General features: G+C 33.5%; 1 protein-coding gene across 1 annotated transcript; it reads left to right on the top strand.

Moving 5' to 3' along the window:
* The first annotated feature begins 1,971 nt into the window (after positions 1 to 1,971).
* Positions 1,972 to 24,520, top strand: LOC127834198 (uncharacterized). The gene is made up of 10 exons (XM_052359846.1): positions 1,972 to 2,101; positions 2,266 to 2,386; positions 4,692 to 5,389; positions 6,744 to 7,003; positions 7,096 to 7,239; positions 8,037 to 8,124; positions 18,387 to 18,506; positions 18,713 to 18,902; positions 21,956 to 22,073; positions 24,425 to 24,520. The coding sequence occupies exons 1-10, from the start codon at positions 2,035 to 2,037 to the stop codon at positions 24,518 to 24,520; spliced, it is 1,902 nt and encodes a 633-aa protein (XP_052215806.1). The 5' UTR covers positions 1,972 to 2,034.
* Positions 24,521 to 26,476: the final 1,956 nt, after the last annotated feature.

Below are 26,476 nucleotides of genomic sequence, written 5' to 3'. Positions count from 1 at the left end.
AAATCGATGTCTTTACGTGTTTTGTTAGATACATCTGAATAAAATTCTGTGTCTGTTGAGTTAAGGTCTTTGGAAACTGGCACAAATGTTTGGTCATGAGCGCTGTCGTCGGATTCAATAAGAGCGCTTTTCATCTTTTCACTATACAGGCTCAGTGGAATATCTTCATCGGAGCTAGAGGAATATATATATTTAAGTTTTTTTCTTGTTTGTGTTCGTCTTCTTTTCTTTCTCTGAACACTGCTTTTTCCAGTGTCAATAACTGTAAGTAGATTATTTTCATTTGAATGATAAATCGCTTGAGTGTCATTATTATTTTCATTTTCTTTATTTTCCTGAGAAATATTTTGTCTAGCATTTACACTGGTATCGGTTTCTTCTTGGCATTTCTTTTTTTTTCTAATTCAGAAGTAATAGTTCCTTGTTCAAGTTCCATAGTTTCTCTTATGCTGTTTTGTGGTTTTACATTTGTATTTGTTTCAACATTATCCCTCTCGTTTGTTTCCGTTTGATTTGTGGGTATTTCTTCACACATGCTATGCATGGTATGTGTTGCATTTTCTTGTTGTTGGTGATTTTCTTGCTCAATGCGACATGGTGTAACATAATGTGCAACTTCTTGTTGTGTGAAATATGTAACATCAGTTCTATAGCAGTTTTAATCAAGCTCTCATCTTCAGAATCAGACCACATCTGCAAAAAGCAAAACGAAAATTGCGAAGTTTATGTCAACATCTAATAAATGAATACAGCAATAAATAAATACATACATACATGCAGTTATTATCACATAAACATTGTGTCAAAACAAACAGTTTTGCCACTTTTACACAATCATCATAACATTCAATAACAATATTTTATTCTATTAATTATTATAACACTTAATTTTTACGTGCACGTAGTTTATTAATTTGTTTGAATTCAAAAATGCAATTCTAAATATTTCAAAACATAATTCATACCTTGTTGTGAACTGTTCCTATGAGAGTAATCACACGAAATGTGTTGATGTTTGTTCATGATACATGTTTTTATCATCTAATTAGCAGTGTTGAGGGATAAAGTTTCCCAGCAAAAATGTTGTCTGTTCTGATAAGCCTTGTTGGGCTTCACATTACTTGATGTATTGTTGTGTTGCATTAGCAGAAAAAGGCTGTATCTATTTATACATGGTTTATCCATAAACCGTTGCAGTGTAAACTTGAAAACAAAAACAAAGTATAGTTTCGTACATGGATAATGCAGCTTAAATACACATCACAATTCTTATTTATGTAAGAGCAAAAACCCTGTAACTCAATGTACCATGTATTTGCCTGAATGATGTGTTCAACAAATTCATGAACATTTTGGAGCTAAAACATAGCATATTTATTTGCATGGTTTTGTTAGTACTCTTCAACATATTTCGACTATTGTATGAATAGTATCCGGATATACTGGTTTATTGCCCCCAACAATGAACACGATAATTGATACTTGATTTGGTCAGAAATCAATATCTTCAAAACTAATCAAGATACAGTTCTGAAATTTTGAGACAATGTGTGTATATGAAAAATACATCAGTATATAATAAAAACCCATTTTTGGAAAATTTCACTGATACTAGGTTTTTGCTCTAAGCCCTTGATATAATGATAGCCGTTAATATTCAAAACAAATTTCAGTTTTAAAATTGAAACGGTATAACACAAATAAAAGTACTGGTTCGAGATGAGCCGAATTGAACGCTTCCAAAAGATACATGAGTCGGTTATTTTACAGCGTATAGACGCTTGTTTGCGTGCCAATTACCATCTGTAGTTCATTAATGCTTCTAATTCGAATTTTAATTTAGTGTGATTAAACACAGGTAAGTAAGAATGTAAGGAAGTAGGTAGTAACATAAAATACCAGACTTACACATGAATGTAATCATATTGTCAGTAGACTTTCTTATCTTGTATTGCAGAAAATATGTCCTTTCGCCGAGTATCAGAAATAAATCATTGTAACTGCGCATCAAAAATCAAGATATGTTGTGCCTGCATGAGGAATTCGTACGTAAATCCAGTCATGTGTCAGGAGTGCGATAACGAGATCAAATCTATCATAGGTAAATCCAAAATTCAACACACCTTCTTGGCTTCTGTATACCGTGTATTTGATATGATTATTGGTTATTATTCTGTAAACATTCATATTATATTATAAAATATATTATACTTGAATATGCGTTTATCTTGATTTGAAAATCATCTTTAAACAACACTAATTTAGGGGATGGATGGGGCGCCATTTTAATAGCTGGATTCGACGAAGTCAACAATTCGTTTGGAAATGATGTGAAGATGTTTGCACATGCTATATCATCGAAAGTTCTACCATCCATGTGTGTAAGGTAAAGTCCCTGTTTTAACAAAAGTAAGCATTATTTTCATTAAAAAATTATCATTCGTTGTTTACCATTTGATCAAAATGAAACATATGTCAGTATTAACATATTCTAAATGCAATGGGGCTCCGTGTTATTTAAAATTAATGTTAGCCACAAATAACCTACCTTAACGTGTTTCAAATAAAAATATTATATATATATAAACATTTTATATACGTATGTATGTAAAATTATTTTGGCAAACTAGACAGGCATGATATTTGACGAATGTTTGTCTTTTCTATTTTCCTTGAAGACTATCTAAATACTAAAGACTTTAAAGTAAGCATTAAAATCAATTTCAACTAATTCTTTTATTGTAAATATTTGAAGAACTATAAATGTTGTAGGGCATCAAAGTCTTTTTAGGAACAATATAAGCTCAATATTAACATAATGTATGCATTTGCTATTGTTAATTATGCCTCCATTTGAAAAAACCCGCATATCTGTGCATCTGTATATCTTCGCGTCTTTCCAATCGTCCTGCTCTCCATGCCATTCAGGAAAGTATTGTCTCAGCCATAATTTTGCAATATATTAAGATTATTTGCAGTAAATATTAACAACCATAAGACAGTGTATCACGTGTAACACCCGTCCTCTCGCCTCATTTGTCAAGGTCACTACGAGTCACTACATAAGAGCAAATTCATAAAAATATTAAATCGTTATATCTACACTATACTATCTTTCCCAATTTTGATTGGAGCATAAAAAATTGACTAGTCGCCAAATTATCGAACGCTCTGCCCACATAGTCATAGTGATTAGAAAACTCCAACAAGCAGATCGCAATGCTATCGAATTAGGCGAGTGAAATACTATATTTTTAACGATGTATCATGCTATTTTTTACATTATAAATTGTTAAAGCCGCACACTAAACTAAACTGCTTTGTAAAATTTTAATACAATCAAAAATGCGTAATCAAAATAAATGAGTAAACGACAGACTGGCTATCAGAAACGTTTCATATACATATTATAGGGAGTTTAATAAAATCCGTTGTAAAAATGAGTATTTATTTCATATTGATTTTGAACTTGTATTAAACAGCCTTACAGTGAATCCGGTGGCTATTCATCTATAAGTATGTTTTTGAAAATATTTTTATTAAATGCAAATGACACATCTATATCATTATAGGGTTTTGTTTATAAAAAATGTTTAGATCTTTGTTTTATTGCTATTTTTAAAAAGACACCGATTCTTTTTATTTAGATATAAATTAAATTTTGATTGTAACTATAATTTTATATAGGCCTAATTTCGTGGTTTCATTAACAGATAGGGTGATATGCATTTTATTTCATGTATTTTAAATGCGAACCAGTGAAATTTCACTATCGAAACATGAAATGTTGGTATAACGGTGCTGTTCACGAACATTCGAATGGAATATATTAAGCATTTTATGCATTTGTTTATTTTTAACAAGATGGACCTTATATGCCTATTGCTATGTTAACATTTTCCCACGTATTAATATATGTTGTATTAGACATGTTGTTGTTGTTGTTGTATTATAAGCCGTACATTTTACACGTTAAGTCACTAAAGCTGGCTACGTCTCGTTGAAATCACCTTTTTGTTGTTTTTACTTTAGTTAAAACAATATTTAAGTTTACAATTCATAATGATTTCCCTTGTTTATGATCCACAGAAAATAAATATATAATTGGAAATCATTCAAGTAATTAAATAGTTTTGTTGTGCACAGTACCTTACAATGCCTTAATGTCCCTTCATCTGAGATCCGCGCAACATACAGTCATTTATTAATTATCGACAATTAAGCTGAGATTATTATTAAGCACGTGTGGCAATTATTATGTTGCCCAAACTGCTTGATAATATTATGCATTAAACGGTTAAACACGTTTTATAGAACACATAACTGTTGTGGTCAAACTATTTATTGTGTTTGTTTTCTCATTACTCGTTCATATGTTCAAGAAATAAAGATAACATAATGACCTTTTATAAAGTATGTATAGCACCTACACTTTTGAATAATGATCAAACAGTAATGATCAGGCATTTGATTTAAAATCTGTGTCAACTCTTAACAATTACGTCCATTCCATATGTACGACACGCTTTGTTTGTCGGACAAAATGGCAACCAAATAAGCGTTGCTGAGGGGTGTGTGAAAAATCGATATCTGATTGGCTGATCGGATAATTTTATTGAAAGGTGGCGACTGGTTAATTGTTACTGTTAAATATATTAGTTAAATGCACGTATGTAATGCTATATTTCTAGCACTGTGATCACAATCGATTCGGCAACGCAAACAACTGAACCTGTGTCAGTCCGGATTGATGATGCATTTAAGACGATTATGAGACACAATGTTCACACGTTGGTGTTTCTCTACTCAGGACACCACGACAGACACGGATTTAAAGTTGGCATGAATGAATATTTCAGCATGCAACACATTAACAGAAACATACAAGAATGTACACACGTTAAAAAAGTCATAGCTTTCGTGGACTGTTGCCAGCCAGAAATAATCAGAGTAAACGAAGAACAACGTCTCATTCAATTCAACGCAACTGCAAGTACGGATACAGCCATATCTTCACGAAACGAAGGAAGTCCTTTTACGAAGTTGTTGGTACAGACTTTCACGATGAAAGCTTCAGGTGGCAAATGTGCTTTGCCGCTTTGTAAATGTCGCATAGATGGACCCTTTATAACGACCGATTCATTATCGCATTACATTGAGATACACAGACAAAACGGACTTTTGCGTGGCATGGAACCTGAAAAGAGCTTGATAAAAATTAATTGGCAAAATGAATGCCTTGCCTACAATTACTCATACAAAGTGGCATTTCTTTTCGACATTGAACTTCCTAAACCGTTTACGTCAAAACACACATACGTGGTTTTGGCAACAGCTGTGAACGACTATGATGCCCTGATTCAAACGATCCTATTTCCGAGATTTGCTGGTAGGAGAAGATTAACTGTTGACTTAATTTAAAATTAAATAATAAAGGAAAAAACTCGTATGTATTTCTGTTGTATGATTTCTTGCTGAATCAAAATGTAATTAACAGTCCGAGTACTGATTAAATCAGAAGTTTCTTTTCAATTAAAATAGCTTCCATTTGTTAATGCAGTTGTTTTATTCCTAAAATCTGATGGTGTTGCATAAAATAGTATCTATACTATTTATTTCAAATCAAATGTTAATCAAAAGCTTAGTTAAAAGTTTGTTAACTGCATTGCCATTGTACAAAACCGCGCTGAGGTAAATCCTGTTAAAGAATATTTGAGAAGTCGGGGCCAGAAATTTAAAATTTTTAATTACAAAACGAAACGAACGATAAACGTTGCTTCTGTTCTTTATCAACAAGTGTTTAATGTTTCCTTTTAGGATTATATAGTGAGTAATGCAATAGTGCTGGCTTAAATAGATAACCGCTGACCATGTATAGTAATTGACGATATTGTTCTGTAAATGTGATTTTGATTTAAGCAAGCGTGTATGTTCTGGGCTAAATGAATCCTCCGTTTTAAAATTAATGTTCACATAAGTTTTGTTACATAACCTCACATTTGCGTTCAATAACCATGTATGATCTATTCCTGTGTTACTATTGATTCATTTTTTAAATAATACAAGTTGAATCATGTACAATAACAATTATGAAGTTTCAATATAATTAGAAAATACACATGTATTTATATTCATTGCAAATATATCAAATAATTATCTTTTCAGCCAGTATTATTGTACCCTAGAAAATCAATTGAATTTACATGCACTGTCTTATATTGCCATAATTAAAGTGCATTTAGTTTCTACTTAGATTCGACGTTAAAAAAAGTTGCATGTGTGCTTTTATTTATTTTTAAATTTTACGTTATCCGTGAATGTTTAAATGTATGTGTCTTAATTAATGCTCTGAAACATGTAACATTTTTGAAAGCATTTTTACATCAATATTCAAACTCAATTATTCATGTGATTATCTACATGTTAGTGCGGTTAAGCACATGGCACTATTCGATAATTGTGCTTGTGTGTGTTTTAGCGAGTATACTTACATGAAAATCGTATATACGTTACACTAATGGGATATGTGTAGAGGCTTATCATATATACTGAACACTCACACGCACAGTGAATTATTTCAAAACACGGCCTTTGTTTAAGGAACAAGCGTATATACATTGTGAATTCACAAATACCACTTCTTATTTCTGTGTGATCAAGCGTGTGCAAAACTTTGCAATTTGCATTAAAATGTTCACGTTTATAGTTATGTAGTCATACGCGTTTAATTTCAACCATTGCAGACTTATTGGGAGAACAACTTAATGTGCATCAAAAGTCAATGTCACATGCAGACAAGAATGCCGATTGCTTGTGCATTGTTTATGATACGGGTCCAAAATGTTGTGAAGAGGTAGACAACATAGAAAAACTTTTGCTTGCTTGGAACTCGAAGCGTTTATTGTGCTGCAAGCTACGATTCTCACTGACAGGCAATTGTCATAAACCGTCCGGTTTTTTCTTGAAAAACGGTAAACCTGTCAAGGATTGCATGCATGAAAAGGTAATATATTATGATATATTAAATTAAGTTTAAGACCATGAATGCTTGATTATTATTGTCAATTACAAACAAAATGTTTGCGCGTTTTCCAGAAAGAATTTGAGTTGACAGAAATGGAGAGTTTTATAAAGGATTTACAAGATAAAAGGAATACGTGCGACACTGACACAGAACAAGCGTTAACAGATTTCATTTCAAATATGTCTTCATTTATTCATGGCTGCAAACGGAACAAGGTATATCAATATGTGTCACCATATTGCTGTATGCACTTATTTCTTCCATGAACCATGTCCATTCCTATAACCGGTTTGCTTAAAAAATGTGACATTTAGAGATGTATGAAGAAACAAATATGTCAACAGCTGTGTATATTTTATAAATAATGTCAATGAAATGATTTCGGTGTTCTATTCCATAAGAAGAATTGAGGTCGCAGTTAAACGTATGTTCCCAAACATTAGTCAGTTAATGTGGTCAAATTCAAACCATACTTTTCGGACTAAATTTACTAACGTTCTTAAGCTTAGATCATTTCATTCCATTGAGAAACAATTTCAACCAGTTGAGAACATTAAAAAGAGCAATGACAACATTAAAAATGTCAAGTCTCCTTTAAAACATCTCAATAAAATAGTTCTAAGCAATAAATAGTCATCAGTGAGTGATCAAAGATTTCTTGGATTTTATTGATTAATAATTTAATATGTCTAAAGTAAATTTGAATATTGTGGAAGTGAATATACTTCGATTTCTTTTAACCGCCACCATATTTACGTTGGCCGTTTAAGGTAGAAGCCAATTTTCTTCGTATTACTATTGCACATGTTAAACATTTTCACGTAATTAACTTTCAGTTCATTAGAATGAGGTTTTGTCAGAAACCATAACGGAGTGAATGTCACTATAAAACCAAATTTATATTAATATATATGTTACGGTACAGCAATTGTACCGCATAAGTGGCACTAGAACGGTAGTGATTAGCAGAGTGAGATATTGTATTTGTATGATACTATTGTGTTTCTTTCAGCTGAAGCATCAAATAATACAACTTCGCTTCATTGATCTCTACGATGAATGTACAATCTGCGTGGTATATCCTTTGCTAGTCAATCCAGGTAGATTTTACATGAGTTCTGCATTTTTTAAAGCTGCCCGCCACATATAACGAACATTACACATAGCGAAAACACCAATTAATTCGAGTTTGCATTTAATAGAACTGCTTAAAATAACATTGTCAATACATTGTCTAAACACTTCAAGGTTTTGTTTGAACGCATTATTTTAGAGAGGTTTGGAACTATTTGATTGTTTCGAAAATACCTCGCGGTAGTAATTTACCAATCAATTACACTTTAGGAGTCACCAAGCTTACATACAATACGTTAAAAATTACAAGTGTTTAACTAGCGTCTCGGAAAAAAGCATTTGACTCCCAAGCAGAAAAGTCTGTTCAATCCAAAAACGCAGCCAAATTTATTTTCAATATTTTTATTTCAATTTATTAAGAGCTCCATAAATAAACGTAAATCAACAAAATTGTTCAACACTGCCCTTATGTTTAGTATCCTTTAGCAATCTAATGTGGCACAATCGGCCTACCCAATGTGTATCAGAATATTCCTGAACGTCTAAGTCTATTGTGAAAATGGCTGTTGATAAAAGTCGTTAAATTTGATATTATTTATATTATTATTATTATACTTTTAGCCATCCTTTATTGACTGCAATTGATGAATATCATATTCTTGGATTTTACACGAGTATTTATGACGGTTTATATTTAAGGCTAGGTTTTAATTCTATAGAAAAATATGAAACACATACGTTATCTAGATTTTTAAGAAATCTCCAGGTGCTTCATTTGCTCACCTTTATCAAGACTAAAAAACGATTTCGAATTATTAAGTATATTTCTTTTGAGAACGTTTTATGGCAACGGTAGAGGGTGCTAAAATGTGCGAAAAATATTTAAACTAGATTTAGAATAGATATTGATTTAATATGCTACAATTCATACATGTCTTATATAGAAATATTGATATCTCATTGTAGAAAGTATGAAGATTAATTTGAATTTAATGCGCTAGTTTTCATTATATTGTTCTGCATTTCATTGTGAAAATTAGAATAAAGCCAGTCCTTGTAACATATATGTGTAGACGATGTTGTTTGGAAAAATGTTTACGTTTTATGTGCGCGTTTTGGTTTCTAACACAAAACAGGCGAGTTATTTTCAACATCTTTACACGGAAAGTCTCTTGTAAAAGCTTAATATTAACAGTCGCATCATGAAAATGTACGCTATGCTAAAGTAAATGAAAGTCCATTGTTACAAATTGAGACCTTTGCTTTCAAATGTGAGTGTTTGTTTTGCGCAAATATTAGTTATGCTGATCTCGCTGTCTTATCACGTAAACGCAAGTGTGGATAAAAAAGAAACAAATAAAGTTAACCAATAAAATAATATGCAGTAAACATTCATATGTAGTAATATGTTGATATAAACAATCATGTGTTAGTTTTCGAAGTGCAGGATGTCCGCGATTATCGTTTAAACAGCATAAGGAAAATAATATTCTAAAATTTCATTCAGAATACATTTAGCAATTATATATTAAACCGTGGAAAAGATTTTGTATATGGCAGTAAACTTGAAGAATGAATCGTGTTCGTCCACATTAAATTGTATTGGCGATTGAATGCTAAGCAGTGGTATTGTCCTACATTCAACAAATATTTATGAAGGGAACTATACATTTATCGACCGTGTCATTTTGTTTACTCATTATACTTGTTAACGACACATTTAGTTTGGATAAGGCTGGATTTTACGAATATCGGTTTTTGTCATATTACGACAATCAAATGCTCAAATGTCGCGTGTGGTTGTTACTTGTGTACTGTTGATGTAAATTTTTAAGTGTTGTACCAGGCGTCGTGCTGGTTGTCATGTGTTGGAACTGGCAATTTTCTTTGATTATGGTCCGGGACTACCAATAAAAATATCGTTTAATGGACGCGAAACCTTTGACAAACTTGCATTATCTTCCAGTACTAACCGGTTTAACCAAGGAAGCTACAAAGGTCTTTAAGTAAGTTGGGTACAGGCCTGTTCTTTTAATGCAGTTTGGACGAATGCAGTTGATTTACCATATTAAGCTCATATAGCACATTCACAGATACTGGTAATTTAAGTCAATACGTCACGTGCTCGTGACTATTTATCCACTGTTGATCTGTAATTGAATTTTTAACGCACATTGCCCATGTGTCAGCGGTCAAAATGCACTGCAAACGCGTACGCTAATCATTTAGACGGCACCCGACCATAGAAACGATTTAGATGTGTCTGTATCCTTAAAAAACTCTTGTTTTTAGACTATTGACGACTGGTACATGAGTAATGTACGTACAAATTAGTTAAAACGCAAAACGTGGATTATTGGTAACGCCAGATGTCAAATTTCAATTGTTCGTGACTATATAAGCATTGTGTATGTTTATGACCTACAAACACGTATTGAACCATTGTCCGGGATTTTTTTTTTTGGGGGGGGGGGCATTTGGCGACTGACAAAACATGGGCATTGTACGTTGGCTATTATTTAAATATTATTTCTTCATCGGCATAACGTAGATAAAAGTTCCACATTAATTGATAGCGAACATTATGATGTTTGCTAATTTAAAGCCTCTGTATGCTGAATTTTATATTATATATCTATTAAAAAATTTCAAAATTTCAAAAGCATTGTCAACATAATTTTTCTTATTTTTATGCAAAAAGTACAAAATAAGCTTTGAATTTTTATCACAACACATTCATACGGATACTATCTTTGTACACAATTCTACACAATGTGGTCAAGATAGCTAAGCTTTAATCGCAAAACCCCGTTGAGCTTTAAGCTTAATGTTGTGAGCCTCTAATAGTTTCACAGTTTCAAGCCTTTAGTATGATTTTGGAACGTTGCAAAATAGAATATTTTCTAAACAGACGAGGCACTCATTTAGGTTACAGTCCCTGTTGAAAGGTTGTTTTGGCGTTTAAAAGACAGAGGCATGCGCTTGCACTCGTAGAAGCCAGTGTTGTCCGCCTTAAACGTTGTTTTCTCCCTGTCACTTTTTCTCGTTTTTGCAGCAAATATATATTTCAGATGATGTTTGGTGAAGTATTTAAACCCAGAAAGCAGGCGGAGAGTGTCGTCAATTCTAAATGTTGGATACGCGTCTTTGTGCCTTCGTGAATTTAATGGTCGATAATTAAAACAAAAGAAATAAGCAGGAGCCGGGAACGATTTTTTTTCATTGCGGCACCTGTTTTAGTTTCAATGTAACATATACAGTAACATTATTGTCATCTGTCCCTCTAATATAGAGCGTTAACTCTTCTGCCTGATGCACCACTGGCTTATGTTCCAACTGTACATAAAAAAATTTGCTGACTGTTGTGATCATGGTTCCACTTTCAGAGCCATGCTGTGCTACCCATTTAGCTCAAAATTAGACTCATATGAGTTTCAAACTAATATACTAACTATACAACGGTCACCGTGGTGTAATGGATATGGTGTCCGCATAGCGAACGGGAGGTCATGGGTTCAATCCCAACTGTCGGGAGCGTTCTTTAAGTCTCCCCCAAAGACACCAAAGTACTGGTTCTAGGCCCCAAAAACGAACTCGAGAGAGAAATAAGAAATAAGTACTTTCAATGCAATCTATCTAAACTAAATAGGTTAAAACTAAACTAATATAACAAAATGAAGTTATTTGTTTAGGGTATCTTCTACTGTTGTAGCACTATGTCACTTTCTAGGTTTTAGGTTTCAGCTTGCCAGGCACAGGTTGTGATCCATTGTCATCATGTTTACTATCTACATAATGCTCTTCAGTTCTGGCACTTTTGTAAAAGCCCCTCCTGAGGTTTCTATAACCACTGCGACCACTCCTCTTCCGCATTTCAATATGTTTGTTCCGGAATCAAAAGCATTGTGCTGTGACTGAAAATGTATGAATTCGTCAAGTTTTCTTTTTAGGTCCTGTTGTCGTCTCAGTATTTTCATCATAACCTCTGACTCATGTCCCTCTCTCTACTGATGTCTGATTTAATGTAAATGTCATATATCTGTAAAATGTTCGCAATCTTTTATTTCTATGCTCCTCTGCTGATTTTATTGCGAAACGAATTATATGGCATGTCACTCTCAAATTACACACGCATTGCATGTCTCAACTTGTCATTGTTGTGTCCTCTGAAATCTTTGCTTCATTCTCTTATTCTTTTTCAGCTTCTGGCATACGTTTTCTACCTCATTTGATATAAAACCGCATTCTCATCTAGACTCTTTGATCTTCTGTTCTCATAGCTGAAATATCGATAGAATGCCGTCTTGACTGGCCCCATGGCCGCCGTTTTCTCCTTTAAATCTTAATGATATATTAACAGTTGATAATAGTTGTTTGTGTACCTAAGTGCAACGTGCTTTTTCTAGTCTGGTGACTTATATATTTTATTAAGGCTTCCTTCCGTATGTGTTATATATCTGTCTAAACTTTTCAATTTCACCTTGAATTCTAAAAATAAAGCTTCATTCTTCGGAACAAGTTCCATTCCTGAATATGATGCTAGATTTTCTTTCTCATTCAATGCACGCGCATTATGTTTGGAAGCAACGTAGGATTTCAATTCACATCATTGCCCTCCTCTTAACATCAAGCTTTAGGTATTGTCCTTTGTTGTTTTAGCTGTCGAATATTACTTCAATGTCTTGTCTTTCTGCGAATAAATGGTCTGTTTTTACCATGTATTCCAAGTTCTTGCTTTTCAAGTCGTCTATATTGCTTAGCTAACTTCTGCTCTCGTTTATCAACATCTTCGAGGCTGTAGTCTAGCTGCTGTTCTAATTTCATCAACTGTTTTAGGCATCTTCAACCTCAGATCTCTCGTTTTTATTTCGTCGAAAGGGTTCAAAGGTCCTCCTTCAATTCAATTTCAAGCAGAGTAATTGTAATTGTTTAGCTTGTTTAATTGATACATTATTATGTAGATCACATCGCAGACGCGTAAAGTTCTTCTTCAGGTCATCTCTGTCTTCACTACGCACGATTTCGTCTGTGCGTGACTTCACTTATGGTAAATGTACTTTAGGATTAACCGAAGTAACATATCCATCTCCAACGTACTGAATGACATCAACATCACCTGTAAGCAAACATCTCAATCACCAAAGCAAATCAAGTATTCGAAGAAAATTATGACGTTATGAACATTACGATTTAACGATGACATCGTATAATATATAGTTTATGTTCACCTTTCGAATTGTCTTGTCCTTTAACATACCATTACAGTATTGTTAAGTGTAACAAACATTAGACACAACATAAGACACTTGCACTAACTGTTAAATCAACCCATTGTTTGTCTTTTCGATTTTCGAACGATAATCTGTATGAATAGAGTAAGGTCTATTTAACAAAACCAGAGTCGTTTCCATGCCCCACATTCAAGTTTCAATCGTGTAAAATGTATGTGTTCTTTGCATCTGAAACGTCGTCTGTAGTCTTGTTGCATGCACGAGATTTATTTATCCATACAAATATAATGATGTATGACTTTCATTCGATTGTTAGTTGTCCTTGCTTTACACCATTGTCTGCCGTCTTTGAATAATGCGATATGTGTGAATTGAAACGTAATTTTGTTTTTGTCCGACTACATTTGCGAAATAAAAGTTAGGGCATATGTACTTTGGCGACGTCGCGGACGCCCGTCATTTTGCTTTTGCGAATTGCTTTGTTTCCGGTATCAATATGACAGAGGCAAGCAATAAGTATAAGGGGAAGCGATGACATTCGGCGCGCCTCAGAGAAGACACAACTCTGTTTCATATAAACTATAGACTACAAATAATTCAATTAAAAAAGATCTATTATGAAGTTAAAGAGATGTACAACGTTGACATACGATTTTCAGAACCAATACCTGTATTGAGCGACAATTTTGTAATCATATGACAAAGTATTTAAAACCTCAAAGTGCACTGACACTTTTGACTCCAGTTGTATGTTTATTTTTTAATGAATCGAAGACACGTTTAAAGTTCAAAAATATATTTTGTTATTTTCCTGACCAACCAATTGAAAACATACAGCGATAAATATATTATGCTTTTTCAAACAATTTGTTTAAACGTCTGCAATATACGTAACAACTCTTCAAAAGTGAATAATTGTCAAACGTATGGCGTACCGTTAATGTCAAAAACAGATTTACACACATTAGCTATAAATATACTACATGCATGCTTATATTTGACCATCAAGCGATTGCGCATGCTAGCGTATTTTTATAGATATTGGATCAACTTTAAGTATTTTTTTTAACATGACCTCATTTTTTACGAATCTATTTAATTTAGTATTGTACGTCCTTATAAGCATACGCTAAATTGAATGAATATGAAACGAACGATCTTTAATAATGATGATCAGTGAGTTTAATAGTACAATAATTAAAATCAACTATACAAGTATCGCAGCATTTAGATCAATTCAAACACAGTTAACCACAGGTATTCATTCCAATACGGTAAAATGTTACCTGTCGTTGTGTGTGTTTATCTTTTCCAGCAGGCATTTAATACATGAAGGTTTGAACAAAAAATGTGTAAAGGGACATATTTATGTTTTTCCATAAGTAACCGTTTAAAATGTATGTGTTTATCATATCTCGAACGTTATATTTACTTGTAATCTACTAAATAGGCCCTACAAACAAAATGAACTATATTCGTTGTACATTATTGACCGTTGAGTAATTTACAATTACGTTATATTCACTGTTCGTATCTATAGTTGTAAACCGATACATAGTTTTAGCTCACCTGAGCACAACATTATCATGATACGCTATTGTGATCACCTTTGGAGGTCTTTCGGCCTCCGTCCGTCGTAAACATTTAACAAATGACAATCTATGGACCTAATGTGTTGCCCAATATTCATGAAACCTAATCGGAAACTTTTGTCCCATGTTATCTCAGTTGTGTTCGAAAATTGGACACTGGTGGTCAACAACTAGGCTACAAGATAGAATAACAAAATGAAGCTTGTGAACACGCGAAAAGTCTAAGCTTTTGCACAAACATTGTAGAACGGGATCAGATGATTTGTCTAAATGATGTAACGACCCAGTTCGAAAATTGTTCCGTAGAAAAACATGGACGCCATGGCTCTGTGTATTGTAAGCTTCAAAGAACGCAATGTGTGTTTTTGTGATCATCCTATGTCTGGCATCCACCGCTATTCGCTGTCCGGTGTGCATTGTGCGTAGTCAACTTTAAGCTGGTTACTACTATACAGAATACATTTTTTATCTAACCTTTAAAATCCAGGCCAAGTTTAAATTCGAGACAAATTCTTCCAAATACTCGACCAAGAGAATATTATTTCACGGTTATACCCCGATAGTAACAAATGCCCTACAGGTATTACCTGCATAAATCATATGAAGGATTTAAATACCAACATCAAATTCTAATGGTTATTAAAACTCACAAAAACGTAGAAGAAAAAGGTTATACATATTAACACATGTTAAATCTCAGTGTCTTCGTTTCAGGACCCCGAATCGAAAAACTTCGTTCATACTACGACAATGCGAAACATATACACGTTAATGTACTACTTGTGATGAAAAACACATCCACGGACGAACAGTGGAAATTATTTACAAAGGCGTATAATGGTAAGTGGTAATTTTAACGCTAAATCAAGTTTGTCTTCACTTTAATTTGACCCTGAAAACCCGCAAATATGGCAATGATCTGATATTAAAAATGGATGACATTGTTCGAGCTTTATTGTAGTATTAATCGGAACTATATTATGTGGTAATGTTGTGTACGCAAGGATAGTTAAACAAATATGTTTAAATCGGCGGGACTCTTTTATTCAGGCGTCAACGAGCTATGCACATGAATCAGCTAAGGGTAACCTTATGTGGTCCGTCTATATCCGTCGTCGTTTGTCTTGCATCGTGCGTTTTCAAAATTGACATCATTACCACTAAAAAGACCATGTGGCTTCAACTTGATTTAAATTTAATGGAATCATTATCTTGACAATATCTTGGCATAATTCAAACCCGAGTCAAGTGTTATTAACGTCGAGGTTACCCGGTTAAACCTTAGAAAAAACTACCCTGATACCGATGCAGTAGAAACATTTTTGATTCAGTTTTATTGATCTTGGCAAGAATGTTTATAACATTTATAATTAGGCAAAGTTCGGATAAAAGAGGGTAAAAAAAACTAGATCACCAGGTAAACCCGTGTTACAATTTCAGAAAACAAGCGTATAACTCGATCTTTTTTTATCTTTCTTAGAATGTCTAAACGAATGTTGGAATGGACAAACATTGAATGTTGGAATGACAAACACTACGTAAATATTGAAATTGGTTTATATGCGACCAAAAACTGTGTTATCAGTTCAAAACCTATGAACATGCTAGATGTGTGTCTGAAAAGCATGGCACTTTTTCCGTTCAATACATTTTGTTGTCCTCGTGTATAGGTGTGCGAGGTTCGAGGGCATCCCACTTCACACCGTTCAGAGTTTACATACAATACATGCATATTTAATTACATTTCAAAAGCAAAAGCTTTAACATCACAATATAAACAGCATTTGTAAGAGTAATACTTGACCAAAACAGAAAAAATAAGTCCCATATCACAACTACTGGAAAAGGGGTAACACTAACTCCCATTCTTTACTTTGACGCACATCATCAAAATAAATTATTTCGTTAAGTACATGGCGATGCAAATCTAGGTGCGATTTGGCTGCTTTTAGAGTGGGTTTAGTTTTACTCATTTTACAAGTATAAATGAACATTTTTATCAGAACACATGTTAAGAATAAGTATAATTGTCCATTTGTATTTGCATGCCACATAATGAATGAAGGCATATTTTAAAAATCGAAAAATGATTGCATCCCGAAAATAATTCAGTTTTTAACTGAATGACACACTTTCCCAAAATAAATGTTCAATAGTTTCACACTCGGTTTGACAGAAAGCATGGTACTTAGTCTTAATGTTTGAAACCGTGTCTTAACTATGTTTAAAACATGTGTAAAGCACACACACATACACAATATAAGAAGATTACTAGATCAGTGTTGTGAAATTTGAAATCACATGAAGGAGCGTAAGGAGAATTATGATCTAGTTTTAGTTTTTTTTTCCTTTTTTGTTGCAAATGGAACAACTTAAAAAAAATTGGCAGTTATGTTGTGATTTAAGAGAGACTTCCAAATGTCCATATATTTGCAAAACTTAAGAGTCCCTTTCACGGTTTCTTATTTTTATTTTTTCTTAGACCTTGAATAAATTCTTCTATAGACACATTCGCCTTTTTAAGTTGTTCATTTGTTCAATAAATGTGCGTGATATATGCTTTAAGAAACAAATTGTATGCTGCCACAACTCATCATTAACCATGGGTGATAACATCATAATACATTGTTTAACCGAAAAAGTGTTCGAAATATATAGTTCATGTATTTGATCTGAAATAAGAAATGGATATGTCATTTTGGATGGAACTTTTCAAGCCATGATATTAATGCTTAAGTCATTATTATCTTGAAAATCGATGCATCTCGATTTGAAAAATCATACATATTGTGTTTGTTTTGGTTTATTTTCTTTCTCGTCTATAGTATGATAAATGTTTATAAAATGATAACAAATGCCATCTTACATCATTATATGTAAATGAAACTTATTAATTACCCATTACAGATCAATACAAGTGCATTGAAGACGGTTTTGAAACGAATTTAGAGTGTTTTGTAGTCTACGTACCAGGTCGGTATCTGCAAAATAGTTTTCATTTTTGAATTTGACACAAGGGGGTAACTAGGAACAATCCGTAACAATGCACATTTTGATTTGTCTCTCTTTATCAGACTTTTTTTCAAATTGAAAACCTGTTTTGTGACAATTTTGCCCCTAGCTCATCTCTACATTTAGTTCCCATTTAGCTCTATAAGTTGAACCTTAGTGAATATAATATTGAAAACACGTTTATTCTCAATTTTGGAGCATTTGTAAGCAAAACAGGAACAACACAAAATTCCCAATTTTAAATAAAACGCTGTGATTTTTCGAATCCAAATGGACCTGACCCCATTTAAAAACTTGTGACAAAAATCATTGTACGCTGAAACCAATTATGCATAAATCATGCAGCCAATTTGTGTTTATATTTGAACAATCAATAAGCTTTTGGGTTAAAGGGCAATTTTAAGCCATCATTGTTGTTGATAAGTATTGTAAGCCTATATTGTTTTTTATTAGGCGCAACACAGGCAAACCCAGCTGTGAGTACTGGTCCGCAGTCGACGGTGAGTGCAGCTACCCCACACATCCCCTCCAACATGAACGAGGCCTCCAGGCCTGGACAACTCAATAATCAAGGTCATTTAGGATTCTTGAATAGAAAAAATCTTAATTACTTTATTTCATACCTATTTTGAATGCATAAGCAGGGTTTTATTAGGCATTAAGGAAGGGGCCCTAGCCTTGAAATACTGAGGTTGGGTGACTTTTGGATAATATTTGTGCTTTGAAACTGATAGAGGACTGACATTGCTGAGGCTAAATATTAAATGTGTGTGTTTCAGTGAACCTAGGTTTCAATCCAGGTCAGCCAGTGCAGGTTGTTAATTCCAATCCAACCCTGAACTCAATCACTGCTGTGGGTGGTTTAAATGCCACAGATGGGGTGCAGATTTTGGCACAGACAAACAAAGGCACAAAACAATGGCACGAGAGTGTCACCATGGATCTCAGATATTATCTTATCTATCAATTGTGAGTATAAGTTGATCATGTATGATGGTTTAATATTTCTACACTGAGCGCCAAATATTTACAGTTATACAATTTAAAAAGTTAAAAAAACAACTTCTGGTTTGACTGGACAAGTGGAACAATTCAAGGCGTCTTCATTTAATGAAAAAAGAAGAAAATTTGCAGAAAAATCCATTAATTTGGCTTGAAATTCCGTTTAATTGGTATTTAAATGAAAAATCAGATTGTTCATATATGTAACGACTTTTCAACATAAAAATTCATGGGTGTGAAGAAATCAATGGGAAGAAGTGCCATGCACAAGAGCCATAACCCTAAACCGTTTAAACTTATAGTTATTTCCCTTCGTTGTTTTCATATGATAAAACTTTTAAAGGCTTTATCTCGGATACAATACAAGATTTCAACATGAGTTTTCATGGATGAAGATATATCAATGAGGAGAATTGCAATGCATAAAAACAATATCTTTAAACTTTTGGAAGAGTATACCCTATATCAAGGAACTTTCACCCATCCATAAACACAATTTACTTGGAAGGGACAGCAATACAACGAATCTGCTTGTTTCTCTTATTTATTTAACGCTTTCAACATCTCTTGCAGTATTGTTACGTAATTTTCTTAGCTCAGCCGAGCACATGCATGTTGTGCTGTTCGGTAGCTTTTAGGTTACCATGATTAACATATATCTGTATGTGATTTTTCAAGTAATTCAGTTCTTGCATGTGTAGGTCTATGGAGCTAAACATATATTTAAAAAATAAAAACGTCAACATCCGTCTCTGAAACCAATATGCTTATTAGTGAAATATTTGATGTTTACCATCCTATGGTGATCCTTTACACATTTTGTTCAAACTATGCCTTGTAAAGTAAATAATATTAAAAAATCGCTGAAACCACAAAAAAGAGGGGTTTAATAAAGTGTGTGTAATATTGTTTAGTTGTCCTCTACCAACAGAGTGGGTAATCACATGCTAGTCAAGATGGCGACGTCCATGCCGAGACAGTTATTTTTCGCCGTTTTATACCCTTTATTACTTTTCATTTTAAAATGACGCTCACTTTCCAGCCGTATCAGTAAAAAGGGTATAAGCGGTTATTTCGTATTTAAATTCGTTTTATATCTCGACTTTACTCCCCGCAAAATTTCTAAGTAGGGCCCTAATAAGTTCATTCCTCTAAGAAATTTCGCAACGAGTAAAGTCGAGATATATAGCGAATATTACTATGAAATAAAAGCCAGTCACATTCTTCCTAATATGGCTGGAAAGTGAGCGGAATTTAAAAAAATATACAAGAAATAAAGGGTATACAACGAAGAAAAATACCTGCTTCGGCACGGACTTGGTCATCTTGTTTGTCACGTGATTACCTCCTCTGTACCAAGCGTGTTCAAATCATTCCCATTTGTTCAACTTCACCCCACTGAAGAGGTTACCAAATATTTGTGATTCGTCATGTCATATCTAAAAGTTATCCTCGGTTAAGTTGGTTCATATCTTGTCTCAGAGGTCAATAGTTATCACGCCCTTGGGCTAAAATTATCTGTATAGACTTATGTGGTTACTAACTTTACAATAATTATTTTCTCTGAATCTGCCAGGTTAAGGAGTTTAGTACTTATTGTGCGACATTGTATGGTGGGCCTCTAGTAAGTGTGTTTAAATTATTGCAATTGAGTCTAAATTGGCTACCTTTTAGGGATGCTGTTTAAAATATGTTTAAAGTGTGAACTTTAATTGGTTCTAATACTATTTCAGACCATATCAAATCTCTGCGTATCTGAACAGAATGACAACTTAGATGGAAACCATAGTTAAATCACAAACATTTCAAAATTGGCACATACTGTGAAACCATTTAATTTCATCAGCACGAAATTTCGTCATTTAAAAAAAATGACTATTTTGTCAGCACTTAAATTTGCCAATGTCTGATTTTCAAAAAAAATGCGAAAGGCAATATCCGATTTGTTTGTAATACATGTTCTCGATAAATCGCGGTTTTGCGGTTGCGACAAATCGTGGTGGGGAAAAGGAAGGACACTTGGTAGTCCTGTTTGTGAGATGCAAGCCCTTATAAGTGTATGCCATTGACAAGTTCATTGTTATGATTTCCGGATTAGCGGGACCGAATAACTGTTAATGAGTGTTTGAAACAACAATGCCAATTACCAATTAGTCAAAACCCTTGAAAAAACACAATACACACTCTGGGTAATAAAGTTGATAAAAATTAGTGCTAATCATTAATATTCTACCTTAACAAAGTCAAATCATTGTTACAGCTTATCTGCATCCGCGTTTTACAGCAATGCCACGTGTCAGTTAAATACACTATGTAGTGTGCACCCCTTGTGTTTTAACCAGATTTATCTTTACTACGAAACAAACAAAAGTATGCATGCGTGGATTACATTGGATTTTGATGTCTCATTCCGACGGTAATTCAGTCCTAATTTTGTTTAAACATTGGACATTATTATTCGTTAGGATCTTTAATTCCTCACTCGGTCCACTGACGAAATAGACGAAAATTAATGCCTCACGAATAATAATGGTTTCACAGTAAACAGTTTTTCCGATATGTTTTAGATGAGCGACCTTGTTCAAATAAAACTTCAGTAAAAATGTCGCTTAATATATGCTGTTCAATTACTGAAAACTAACATAGTTTTAGGACGAGTACTTTTTTGTTCAGCATAAGGGACAAATTATGACACTAGTCTTACTAAATTAGTGGGCTGAGTAGTCTTAAGAAAGGCTTACTTTAATTACTTTATTTTTTAGCGATCTCATAAAGGAAAGGTCACAGTGGTCTAGACTGTTCTTAAAAAAATAACAAAATTTGCAAAACAAAATACAAGTTTTATTGTTACATGATCTTTGTAAACATTGCATAAACAAATTGTAACGGTTACTATTTATGAATGAACAAGATATTTCCCACATCATATTTTAAAACAAATGATGTTCTGTAATTCTGTTTTTCTTTTACAAACTCTCTGACATGACTGGTTTAGCTATAAAGTTGCTATTTTTCTTCAGGGTGCAAGCCATATTCCCCAATCCAGATGCAGCTGCATTAAGGCATAGAATGATGAAAAAATTAGTTGCATACACAGTACAAGTGGAAAGGGAAATGTATGAAACAGCCAATAGTAGAGTATGTATATTGAGCGAACTACTAATTAATTCAGCAAAAATATTAAAGAAGTCTTTGTTGAGTTGAAATAAAAATATAGGGGTAAGTTGTTTAATTGTTTAAATAGCCAGATAGGATTACAGCTGTTAACATATGCAATGCATTCGGTAATCTTGTGGGTCCCCTACTGTATGACTTTGTATTAAAAACACAAAATAAATAAACTGGTCTTCTCTAAAATCCCCATCATGCCCCTGAGTTCAGAAGGTGTTTTTTTTTCTTTTTAGCTCACCTGAGCAAAATGTGCTCATGGTGAGCTTTTGTGATCGTTGTGCGTCATCACCATTTGCCTTGTTAACACTTAATCCACATTTATTGTCCGATCTTCATGAAATTTGGTCTGAATATTTGTCCCAATATTATCTTGGACAAGTTTGAAAATTCTTCTGATTGGTTAAAAAATATGGCCGCCAGGGGACCGGGCATTTTTCCTTATATGGCTATTGTAAAACCTGGTTAACACTATAGAGGCCACATTTATTGTCCGATCATCATGCAACTTGGTCAGAAGATTTGTCCTAATAAAATCATGGACGAGTTTGAAAATGGTTCCGGTTGCTTGAAAAACATTGCCGTCATGGGGGCGGGAAAATTTTCTTATATGGCTATATAATTTTGGCTATAGTAAAACCTTGTTAATACTTTATAGAGGCAATACCCATTGTCAGATCTTCATGAAGCTTTGTCAGAATATTTGTCTTAATGATAGCTTGGATACTGTAAACGTATAGAAATTCGTCGGTATGAAATTTCGTGGTTTAATAAAAAACAACTAATTCGTTGACACGTAATTTCGTAGATTTCAAATTTTCGGGGAAGATTGACAGTCATAATAATTAAACTTTTCTTAAAACAACCAGAGTAATAACGAGGAATAATCTGCTAATGTGTGTTGACAGCAAGGAGTGTGATTAATGTGCACTGAAGCATGAAAGTGTTGCCGATTATTGTCGATAAGAGCGAATAAGCGGCGATCTTGTGGGTCCCCGCTCGCTTATTGCCATCAATGTTGTTTTGACAATATTTGCAATTCTCTGCTCAATCGGTTCCCTAGTAGTAACAATTGAGTAATAAGGTCCCCAAAATACAGGTGTGAAAACCGTTCTGTCTCTTTTAACTTTATTGGCACTAATTGACATATGTGATTAAATCTGCAAACTGTTAATTTGACGACGTCACGAAAAAAAAAAGAGAACAATCGTTGATGTACAGTTTAAACTACGTGCTTGATTTAAAAAGTATTCTTACCCAAACACTTATCAAGAAAACAACATATTGTATTACCTAGCATATCTCAATCAAATATCTCTGATAACCGAAAACAATAGAGAATGTCGGCAATGACATTCGGAAAGGACCGATTTCGGATTAAAAATGTAAAAATAATCGTTGGTACTTGAATTCGTGGTTCAGCGGAACAACGAAATCCACGAAAATTCGTACCACACGAAATTTAATGGTTTTACAGTATTAAATTCACGGTTAATCTGACCTTATTATTAAGAACAATCATACATTAATGCCATCGACTATATTAATACTTTAATTACTATGATTTCATAGAATTACACACATTACAAGAAGTAACTATAAGTATAAATACGCTTTATTTTTAAATAAATAACATTTTTCCATATGATAAACAACACAAGTGACAAAAATAATCATATAATTTTAACATTTCTTTGACAGGAGGCTGCATAAATATTTCAGATTTATTTATTAAAACAAAAGCAAAGAGGGTTGCAAATCGCCCCTGTGGTCAAAATTTTGTCCTGCCTGGGGTTATTGATATGAAATATTTATTATTGGATGATTTAGCGTTATATTATTTTTTTAAGGACAATAGATGTCAAGGGCACTGTGGTCGAAATTGGCCCTGCCTGGGGTTGTAGCCGTTAAATGTTTACTATTGATTGACATGGCATAATAACACGAACAAACTTTTTTTAAACCTCTAAAGCCAACACCTATGATATTTGGTTTGTGAAACAAGATTGCAGTTCATTTCAAAGATAATTCCGATTCCGATGAACTTGACCCCCTAGTTAAATTTAATGATGATCAGACATTCCAAAGATCAGAATGAACGGTGAAATCCACATAAAAACCACATTAACCCAATATAAAATAGACTGTATAAGTCATTCCTGGTACTGACCAGTCAGAGTGTTGGTCAGGCACTTTAAAAAATGTTTGTAAAATAATTGCTATAACTTGCTTTCAACAGAGCTATTAAATCAATGTATAATACTTTCATGGAAACTAATTTACAATACCAAAATTAGTAAATGTATTGCTTGTTGAAACAGGAGGAATATTTTCACTTTTTGGCGGATAAGATCTACCGAATCCAGAAACATATGTACGAGAGACGTATTCGTCTCCGTGAGGAGCAACACAAGTAGCAGGGTGCAGGGACAGATGTGCCAGGAATGGGCCCATTCAGGCCTGTTACTCAAACCAGTTAGTTGGGCTTCTAATGCTCTGATACTTTTTTTGTTAACCAGGTTTTTAACCAGGTTTTCCGAAGGAAAAAAATGGTTATTAGATTTGTGAATGTCGGCGGCCGGCGGGAATGAGCTTGTCCGGGCCATAGCTATGTCATTTATTGTGGAACTTTAAAATCATTTAGCACATGTGTTCACCATCATTGGAAGTTGTGTCATGCGAAAGAATTACGTCGATATCCCCAAGGTCAAGGTCACACGTTGAGTTTAAAGGTAAAAAAATGGCCATAAATGAGCTTTTCCGAGCCATTACTATGTCGTTTATTTTGAGATTTAAAAATCATTTTGCTTATTTGTTAACCATCATTGGACGTTGTGTCATGCGAAAGAATTACGTCGATATCTGCAACGTCAAGGTCACACTGTAGGTTCAAAGGTCAAAAATGGCCATAAATGATCTTGTCCGGGCCAAAACTATGTCATTCATTGTGAGATTTTAAAATTACTCGGTACATTTGTACACAATTATTGGACGGTGTGTCATGCGAAAGAATTACGTCAAAATCTCCAAGGTCAAGGTCACACTTTGAGTTCAAAGGTAAAAAATGGCCTTAAATGATCTTGTCATATTGTCCGGGCCATAACTATGTCATTCATTGTGAGATTTTAAAATTACTCGGTACATTTGTTCACAATCATTGGACAGTGTGTCATGCGATAGAATTACGTCGATATGTCCAAGGTCAAGGTCACACTTGGAGTTCAAAAGTCAAAAATGGCCATAAATGAGCTTGTCCGGGCCACCTGTGTCATTCATTGTGCGATTTTTAAATGCCTCTGTACATTAATTTTGTTCACAGTCATTGGACGGCCTGTCATGCGAAAGAATTCAAGAGTTCAAAGGTAAAAATGGCCATAAATGATAATGGCATAATAATTGTTAAAAATCGCCATAAATTAGCTTCTCTTGTTTTGTGAAGACAGCATGCAAAATATTCTGTGTCAATGCAGCATATGGGGGTATACATCATGTCTGTGACGAAGCTATAGTTATTAATATATTTTTTTGAAAACCTGGTTTTGTGACAATTTTGTCCCTTGTAATTATATTGTTCTGCATTTTATGGTGAAAATTACAATAAAGCCAGTCCGTGTAACATTTCTGTGTAGACGATATTCTTTGGAGAAATGTTTTCGTTTTATCTGCGCGCTTTCGTTTCTTACACAAGACAAGCGAGTTATTTGAAACATATTTACACGGAAAGTCTCTTGTCAATGCTAAATATTAACAGTCGCTTCATGGAAATGAACGCTATGCTAAAGATAATTTAAGTACATTGTTACAAATTGAGACCTTTGATTTCAAATGTAAGTGTTTGCTTGGCGCAAATATTCTTTATGCTGATTTCGCTGTCGATAAATTGTTTAATTAAGGTAAGAGTAACAGCTTTCAGTATAATATTTCAATGTCGTTCAACAGTGTTTATAAAGTAATTTATGTGACTTTGATGTGTCCCTGTTAAACTGAAATTATAAAATAGCGTTTGGTGCTATGCATATTTCTTAATACCTTGATTATGTGTAATTTCAATTCGGGGACATTATACATCAGTCTATAAGCTTTGTTTAAAATGTCGATAATTGCTTATAGTATGTGTTTACTTAATACTTGGTTTTATAATGGTGTCGCTTGCGTATTGCTATATTTAAATAATATATTGATTCCATTAATCCTTATTTATAAAAACTTGAAACTTGAAAATTGCTAATTTGATGAAACGCCTATTTATATAATTATATTCAATGGCGTTGTACAAAACATATATATGTACATAAACTTGATAAAATATAAGAGTTATTGATACTATTATGCAGCATTAATTAAAGGATTAATAATCTTAAATTGTGTGATAT

Source organism: Dreissena polymorpha, chromosome 6, assembly GCF_020536995.1.
Source record: "Dreissena polymorpha isolate Duluth1 chromosome 6, UMN_Dpol_1.0, whole genome shotgun sequence".
Taxonomy (NCBI): Eukaryota; Metazoa; Mollusca; class Bivalvia; order Myida; family Dreissenidae; genus Dreissena; species Dreissena polymorpha.
Note: the sequence above shows the minus strand (reverse complement) of the source record. Positions and strands in the feature narration are given on the sequence as shown.